At 41.3% G+C, this 8,438-nt stretch overlaps 2 protein-coding genes across 3 annotated transcripts; one reads left to right on the forward strand and one right to left on the reverse strand.

The window, feature by feature from the left end:
- Positions 1 to 676: 676 nt before the first annotated feature.
- LOC112347773 (pentatricopeptide repeat-containing protein At4g02750-like) lies at positions 677 to 2,337 on the reverse strand. Its single transcript, XM_024679139.1, has 2 exons — positions 1,882 to 2,337; positions 677 to 1,795 (listed from the first exon to the last, which is right to left on the reverse strand). Exons 1-2 carry the CDS (start codon positions 2,335 to 2,337, stop codon positions 677 to 679), a joined length of 1,575 nt encoding a protein of 524 aa, XP_024534907.1.
- Positions 2,338 to 2,365: 28 nt separating this feature from the next.
- On the forward strand, positions 2,366 to 5,849 carry LOC9658425. Of its 2 annotated transcripts, none has more exons than XM_024679294.1 (13): positions 2,366 to 2,518; positions 2,599 to 3,059; positions 3,110 to 3,312; positions 3,392 to 3,589; positions 3,643 to 3,714; positions 3,789 to 3,884; positions 3,937 to 4,016; positions 4,071 to 4,146; positions 4,210 to 4,420; positions 4,472 to 4,665; positions 4,718 to 4,829; positions 4,895 to 4,984; positions 5,041 to 5,849. In XM_024679294.1, the coding sequence occupies exons 1-13, from the start codon at positions 2,472 to 2,474 to the stop codon at positions 5,775 to 5,777; spliced, it is 2,577 nt and encodes an 858-aa protein (XP_024535062.1). In that variant the 5' UTR covers positions 2,366 to 2,471; the 3' UTR covers positions 5,778 to 5,849. The 2 variants fall into 2 exon arrangements, with proteins under 2 accessions (XP_024535062.1, XP_002974315.2); XM_002974269.2 differs by having other exon boundaries at positions 4,721 to 4,829.
- The last annotated feature ends 2,589 nt before the right edge of the window (positions 5,850 to 8,438 follow it).

Here is an 8,438-nt window from a genome sequence, read left to right on the forward strand (position 1 = left end):
TTATGTGATGGAATTCTTGACATTACGGTTCAAATTAAAGATTTACATATATCTAAAAACGAAAGTATATCTTTATTAGAAAGAAAATTTATTATAATTATAATTGATTTAGAAATCAATTCTATAAGTAATCCTTCAACACTTTATACAGATCAATTTTTAATTTCTTCAAATGGTAAAGTTGTTTTTATTCTTGAATCACATTGCAACCTTGTTTTGTAGTTTGAAAGAAATAAAATTTGGGAATCATGTACTACACAATATGGTTATAATTGTATGTTGCAATTTCAAAAAAATGGTAATCTTATTTTAAATCTAATAAAGAAAACAGTATGGGAAATTCATCAATTTTGTAAATTCCTTAGTTGCACTATATTTTTTACTATTCAAGACTAAGTTCGAGACCGAGTCTAAAATGGAGTTCAGGACCGAGTCCAAGATCAATGATTGTAATGTAGTTATATACTCTGAAAAACATTCTAACAACGTTTGCTGGGCATGAGGTAGTGATAAGTTATGTTCTCATTGACATGTCTAAAATAAATTATCATACAACATCTCTTTAAAGCAAAAGAGTTTCTAAAACTCCACGTTTTGACCAATTAAATTTGCAAGCAAAGGATAAGCTTGAGGAGCTTCACCCCCAGGACAAAGGTCGAACACATTCTTTGCTGCATTAGTTCCAAATGTAACATGGCTGTGACTCTTGCAAGCTCCAAGAAAACACGTCCACTCTAAATATCCGGCTCATATTAGCAATTAAATCCTCTGCATTAACCAAATAGCTAGCACGTCCCAAAAGATCAACAATACAACAAAAGTGCTGCTGGTTGGGTCTGACATTAAAGTCAGCTTGCATCGACAAAAACCAGTAGTGACCTGTGTGGGTTTTTCCAACATGGCTACAAGCGAGAAGAGCAGATAAAAAACATATGTCATTGGGTATAGACATGAGTTTCATGGCATCAAAAAGATCAATAGCCTCTTTAGAGTGACCATTATGGGCATATGCAGACAACATTGCACTCCACACTAAATCTTGCTCTGGGGCTCTCTCAAATAGCAACTTACAGTATAAAAGGTGCCCGTTTTGGGCATGTGCTGAAAGAAAGGCGCTCCATGCAACAAAGTCCTTCTTTGGCATTTGGTAGAACACACTAGTAGCCTCCTGAATAAAGCCATTTTGTGAAAAACCAGAGAGAAGAGCAGTCCAGGAAAATAGGTCCCTTTGTGGCATTCTATCAAACATGAATTTGGCAAGCTCTAGATTCCGGTTTTGGGCATATCCAGAAAGCATAGTGTTACAAGAAATAAGATCCTCCTCCGGCATCGTCTCAAACATATCCTTCGGTTTTTCCATAAGGCCATAGTGTGTGTATGCAGCCAAAACAATATTCCAAGTATAAAAGCTATGCTGAGGCATGTTATTATACAATGAATTTACGGAATCAAGATCACGGCTTGCAATAGCCGTTGAAAGCATTGCATTCCAAGAGACAAAGTTACGCTCTGGCATCTTCTCAAACATTCTCTTTGTTTTCTCATAAGAGTCGTTTTGAGAAGAGGCTGTCAGCCGGGCATTGAAGGCAACCAAATCCCATACGGGCATGGCCTTAAAAGTCAGCTCAGCCTTTTCAAAATGCCGGTCAATTGAATATGCGGTCAGCACCGAAGTCCAAGAAACTAGATTCCACAGTGGCATTTGATTGAACACAATTTGCAGGCCAGTAATGTGTCGAGCTTGTGCCAAAGCCGAAAGCAAAGCATTCCAAGTCACCAAATTTTTTTCCGGCATCTGATTAAACAGGTGGTATGCGTTTTCAAGATGCCCGTTTTCGGCATATGCCGTAAGCATGGCACATTCCATGTGACAAGATTAACTTGCGGCATTTGGTCAAAGAGTATCTCAGCGCTGCTTAAGTGTCCGTGTTGAGCAAGCCCACTTATCATGGTGTTCCATGCTACTATGTCTTTAAAAGGCATACTTTCAAACAGCCGTTTTGCTTCAACAAGATGCCCTTTTTGGGCATGTGCCACGAGTATTGCAGTCCAGGCAATGAGGCTCTGTTCCGGCATTAGATCAAAAAAGAAAACCCTTGCTTGGGTCAGGCAAGAGTTTTTCGTATACGCCAGGAGCATTGCATCCCACGAGAAGGGATCCCTCTTGTCCATCGCATAGAAGACACTCTCGGCATCTTGCACTCCACCACACCTGCCAAACATCTCAATGAGCTTGTTGGAGATAAACACAGTGCCGGCACAGTCAAGACGAGCTCGAATCTGCCGAGCAAAAGAAAGTGTCTTGCAAGAATCGATAAGCCTGAGGCAATCATCCATGCAAAAAGGAGGTCTTGGACTTGAGTGATCATGCAATTTCTTGAGAAGCTTTCTAAAGAAGCAAAGTTTAAGATTGCATCAAGAGTGGAGATGGTTTGTGATGGTAGCTTTCCTTGCATTCCAAGGAATGGAGGATGATTGCGCTAGAGGATAATGCAGCATCATCGAAACCAGACAAGGGGTTTCTCTCCTTATTTTTCTCTTTAGAGTCTTTATGTTCTTAAGCTTGATCTTTCCATGATCTTCTTGTTTCTTTTCCAGGAAGTCTAGAAGGCGAACGATGATCCCTTTCTCGCTCCTGGTACTCACTTTGCTGCCGCTCCTCTGCCCGCTTGGCCATGGAAAGATGTGCACCAACACTGGGGTTTCACACACCTTGCGGGCTCAGCTCCTCGCCGCATTCGATTCCGGCCTGGAGCTCACGTCGACCGCCAGCAGCTGGAACACCACCACCGCCACAGGTTCGCTAGAATTTTCCAGGAGGAGAGTCCTCCAGCAGCAGCAAAACAATTCCTTTCTTGGGGCTGTTTCACTGCACGACGTGAGGCTTTTGCCGGACTCGTGGCAGGCAATTGCGCAGCAAACCAATCTCGACTACTTGCTCATGCTCGATGTGGACAACTTGGTGTATAGTTTTAGAACCACTGCTGGGTTGAACGCCTCGGGATCAGCCTATGGAGGATGGGAGCTTCCGACCTCAGAGCTCCGGGGTCATTTCGTGGGTATGTGTGAGACGATTCTTTCCTCGGTGATCTTAAGTTTCCACCTGCAGGGCATTATCTCAGTGCGAGTGCAATGACTTGGGCCTCCACTCACAACCTCACCATCTACGAAAACATGAACGCTGTCGTAGCAGCTTTGGCCGAGTGCCAGGCAAAGATTGGAACTGGATACTTGTCTGCTTTTCCAACCAGCTTGTTTGATCGTTTCGAAGCTCTGGAGTCTGTTTGGGCACCATACTACACAATTCACAAGGTATAGAGCTTTCTTGTTTTTTTTTTTTTTTCTTTTCTTGAACGTCCAACGTAGTCCTGTTTTTTTGTTCCCTTGAAAGATTATGGCAGGACTTTTGGATCAGTATACGTATGCCGCGAACAGTCTTGCATTCGAGATGCTGTTAGGCATGACTGATTACTTTGGGAGCCGCGTTGAGATGGTCATTGAGAAGTATAGCATCGAGAGACACTGGCAATCACTAAACGAGGAGACTGGCGGGATGAACGATGTCTTGTATCGTATCTATCAAATTACGGTAAGCTCTTCACAGCTTGGCTTGGTTGATCCTGACGAAAAAACCATTCTCAGGGAGATGCGAAACACTTAAAGTTGGCACACTTGTTTGATAAACCATGTTTCCTAGGATTGTTGGCTGTTCGGGTAATTCTTCTGTTTTCTTCTCTTTTATTTCTTGCATTTTTCTTGCCTTCTTTTTTTTCTGGTAATTTTTCCAGGCTGATAGCATATCGGGCTTTCATGCCAACACTCACATACCCATCGTGATTGGTGCCCAATTGCGGTACGAAGTTGTGGGTGATAAGCTTTATAAGGTCCAGCTTTTAATCCAGTTGTAAGCATGAGAGTTAGCGAGTTTTTTTTCAGGATTTAAGCGAATATTTCATGAAAATCGTGAGCTCCTCCCATACATATGCTACGGGGGGGACGTCTTCCGGCGAATTCTGGTAAGGATTTATCAAGTAAGCTCAATCTGAGATCTGGGCCTGTTTATAATTCAGGTCCAATCCAAATAGACTTGGAGACACTCTGGGAACCGAAAACGAAGAATCTTGTACAACTTACAACATGCTCAAGGTTTCCATTAGGAAGTCTTTTCTCTTTTTTACTTTTATCCTCACATGCTGTTTGCTGCTTTAGGTGGCACGAAATCTCTTCCGCTGGACAAAGCAAATGCATTATGCTGATTTCTACGAGAGAGCGTTAATCAACGGGGTTCTCACAATTCAACGAGGAAAAGAGCCTGGAGTTATGATCTACATGCTTCCTCTCGCCCCTGGAAGCTCCAAAGCGAAGTCCTATCATGGTTGGGGAACACCATTCACGTCTTTCTGGTGCTGCTATGGAACCGGTATGTTCTTCTCTTCTCCTTCTTATGTCCAAAACTTGCACATTTTTGTAGCAATCGAGTCTTTTTCCAAGCTTGGAGACTCCATTTACTTCACAAATGAAGTACAAGACACTCCACAGCTATACGTGATCCAATATTTGTCGTCTAAAGTTTTGTGGACTGCTGCTGGTCTCAGCTTAGATCAACGGGTTTATCATATGACCTCGACTGATCCTGTGATGACGGTCACATTCAATTTCACACAGGTGAGGCTAAAATTTTCTCCTCTGCCCGGTTTTGTTGAAGTGAAACTTGCAGAAGCTTGTGCTTGGAAAAACTAGCGAAGCAAAGTTGTCCGTTCGGGTGCCTTACTGGGCTCAATCCTCCAGGTGCCTTCTCAACGGACTTGAGCTTCAAAACTTAACACCAGGTACGGGTTCTTTCGTTTCCTGGCATATAGCATGGATTGGATTCTCTAAAGCTCGATTCTCACAGGAACGTTCTTCGATGTGTCACGAGAATGGAAGACCGGAGATAAATTATCCTTTACCTTCTCGGCCATGCTAAGGCTCGAAAAGATCCAAGGTAACGAATGGAAGCTCTCGATATAAGTTTTACACTCGCTTTTGAAAATGATCTAGATGAGCGCTCAAAGTACTCATCGCTCTACGCGATATACTACGGTCCTTACCTCCTGGCTGGGATGAGCGATGGCAATTATAAACTTGGATCCGTCAACGTATCGACTCCTTCGAGATGGATAAAACCGGTGCGTGACAGTAATCTGTTTAGCTTCACGCAACTCCAACAAGGAAAGCTCCAGTATCTAGCAGCAAGCAGCGATGGAGCTTTGTCCATGATCAGCAAGCCTCAACACGGCTCCGAAGAAGCTTCTCTGGCAACTTTCAGACTTAAGTTACTACCATCTCTGAAGACGATAGAGAAGATTCAAGTCAAGGATGTTACAAGCTTGCTGCTCGATCGGGAGGTATCTCTCGAGCTCTTGAATCGGCCGGGGAGGTTTGTCACTTATTTTGGGATTGAAGATGGTGTCAGGCTTACTAACGGCAAGAGCTCGGGTTTCCCCTCGAGTTCTTCGGTGTTTAAGCTACGTTCGGCGCTCTCTGGTCATCCGGGAGAAATTTCTTTCGAGGCCAGCGGCATCCAAGGTTGCTTCTTGGTTGCTCAAGGAAGGGATATCACTCTTGAGTGCGAAAGATTCAACAAGATGGCAGCCAGTTTCGGTGTGACCACGGGAAGAGCTTCGTATCATCCCATGAGTTTTGAGGCTTATGGTGGCAACGACACTTACCTGATGTTTCCACTCTCTTCCTACAGTGATGAAAAATACGCTGTGTACTTCGAAGTAACACCTTAAAAGAGTGACTTGGTAATAATCATTAACTATAAAATTAATGGATGTGAAAATAGAAGGATCTTTCAGCTTAAATGCACAATCTTAACTAAATTATGGCTAACCTCCAATATTGCAAGGAAAAATACCTTTAGCTTGAACGAGGCAGTAATAAAAAATGTACTAACTTTTTAAGCAACGTTTAGGGTCTAGACAGCAATGGACCCTCGCATTACATCATCGTACGATACGATGGAATGCTCTGCCCGTGAGCTACTGCCTGCATTTCATTGTGTCACAATGAAATGCGATTCGTGCTACCGTATTATTTCGAGTTCTTGCTCATGTGCGTGGTTTTGAAAGAAATTATCTCTCTCTTTTTTTTGTTTTGCCGATTAAAAAAAACTTGACTTTCTCTTTTTTCTTGTTGCTCAGATGAAACAGCGATGGTCTGGAAAGACAGTCGTGGACATGTTTGCCGACGAATTCAGGCGAAGGCCGTATGAGTATTATGTGAGTTTTTCAAACCTGGCGTTTACTTGCAGGTTGATGCTGTTCGATCAGGCCGGATTTTGGTAGAGGATAGAAAATGTGATAACGAATTTAGAGTTCGAACAACAAAAAACCTGATCCACTTCGTTCACAGGTGCTTCACAACACTTCTGAAGTTCTTTCATTGATCTCTAGTCTTATTGATATTCAGGCATGAGCCACCAGCTCTGGCCGAGAGTATTGTAAATCTCCATGAGGGATCAGTGAGTGCCAAAAACTTCTACTGCTTGCAAGGAAGAAAACTTTGAGCAATTGTTCTTTAGGCCCATACTTGGGCAGTACTGCAAGAACACTGTGGTTGGCATCCTGCAAGCAGAGCACAACATTGGACCTTTATTCCGTAAACTAGCTCTTTTCATGCAATTTTTCTTTCAACTCTTTTATTTTCTATCAGCTGTTCAAGCTTTCCTTTGCTTTTTAAATTTTGCTATGTCTCTATGTGATGCTTGAAGATCAAGAATGCATCATGATTAATCCCCACAAAATAAAAAGATGGTGTTTACACAATTTGGCAACTGGTTTTGATTTTTCTCTCTTTATAACTCATAATTATATGTGTAGGTAAATTCCAAGAATGCTTGCTGAGAAAGTTGCTAAAATCGATTAGAAATAGAGATCAAGAGTGGTTTTTTACCTCTTTTTCTGGAAACACACTTAGCAATGTATACTTTGCAAAGTCTACTTCTCACTCTCTTTCTCTCCTTACTGTTATAATGGCAAGAGGTTGATACTTTTAGTTCTTTTTATTGGTCTCCACCTAAACTAAATGAGGAATTAACCAGCACATGTGCACATAGACCAAAAAGGCACTACAAAAAGAAATCTTAAATTATCATTAAGTCAAACACATTTGATATGGTGATAAAAAATTCATGTTATTAGCTTGTATATAAGATTTTTCTGAAGTGGTGGTGAATGTTGCCCTTACAAACATGATGTTTACCTCCACAATGCTGCTCCCTTCCCATGCATCATAATAAATGTTTCTTACAGCACTGTCAAGGTTTCCAAGTTTGTGAAGAACAGGATAACAAAGGAAAAGAAGCTTATACAAGGTTTGTGCATCTAAGCATGGATGGAGTTTCCAAATCATTGAATGCAGGAAGAACTCACCAGGCAAGCAAATTAAGCCTTAGTCTCTCAATTTGATTGCTAAGCTTTTTTCTCGCACATTCTAGATATGCAGCACTTAAGACACCCCCATTGCCAACAACAAAATTTACCTTCATGAAAATCCTCCAAGAGGGGTGGAACAGCAGACTCGGCAGCAAGGAGTGACTAGCAACAGGCACAAGGTAAACAAGCAAGCTTTGATTTCTTTCCAATGACACCCTTCTGTTGATCAGATTCCATCAACGATGATCAAGAAGAACCAAATTTTGAGATAAATCCACTGTATACGCACTTGGGACTGTCAGGCTATGACAATGACTTCGATGGGCTATGGTTGCATTATGTGCAATATTCTTGTGAGGAGTATACAAAGTTTAGTGGTTAAGGATAAGTAACTTTAGTAACTTTAGTAGAATAATATTAGAACATAATCATCTGTATCCTGATAATTAAAATATTAAAAAGAACATAATAAAGTACTGCATACCATACTAAACCTGTTAGACATTTTATATGTTGGTTCAACCAAATCAAGCAGCTCAGTGAATATACAGAAAATGTCATTATCATCATTTTAACATCTTCATTATCCGATCTTGCCCATGTCCTTGCTATGAAACCATTTATTGAGCCATGGTCATTGACACTTTTAATTCCTTTTCAATCATTCCCTCCCGATATAACTTCATGGCAGAGAGATCTCTATCATAGCTGGCATAGACAAAGTAAGGGAAGTGATCCCTTTAGATGAAATAAATATAAAAAATAAATATTATTAATAATAGATACTATTGTTAAAATAATTTATCATTTCAAAGCCATTTTCTATGAAGATATAATAAACTTTCATAGGCCCCTTGCTTGTTCCGGGAACATATACAGTTGCTATACACTTCTAAAATGTTGCCACGTGTCATAACCACATCCGTGTGAGGGCCAGTGACCATGCATATGCTTGCCTGTTGACTGTCAATAACGTTTGCACCCAGCTTGCCACGTTATTAACAGTCAAAGGCTCTC

Source organism: Selaginella moellendorffii, unplaced genomic scaffold (genome assembly GCF_000143415.4).
Source record: "Selaginella moellendorffii unplaced genomic scaffold, v1.0 SELMOscaffold_24, whole genome shotgun sequence".
Lineage (NCBI taxonomy): Eukaryota > Viridiplantae > Streptophyta > Lycopodiopsida > Selaginellales > Selaginellaceae > Selaginella > Selaginella moellendorffii.

Coding starts and splice junctions, on each gene's coding strand:
- LOC112347773 (XM_024679139.1), bottom strand. CDS start 2,337: ATGGATGATTGCCTCAGGCTTATCGATTCTTGCAAGACACTTTCTTTT. Junction 1,796..1,881: donor TCTTTGACCAAATGCCGCAA/GTTAATCTTGTC, acceptor CTGTTTAATCAG/ATGCCGGAAAAAAATTTGGT.
- LOC9658425 (XM_024679294.1), top strand. CDS start 2,472: ATGATTGCGCTAGAGGATAATGCAGCATCATCGAAACCAGACAAGGG. Junction 3,885..3,936: donor TGGGTGATAAGCTTTATAAG/GTCCAGCTTTTA, acceptor GTTTTTTTTCAG/GATTTAAGCGAATATTTCAT. Junction 4,830..4,894: donor GCTTCAAAACTTAACACCAG/GTACGGGTTCTT, acceptor CGATTCTCACAG/GAACGTTCTTCGATGTGTCA.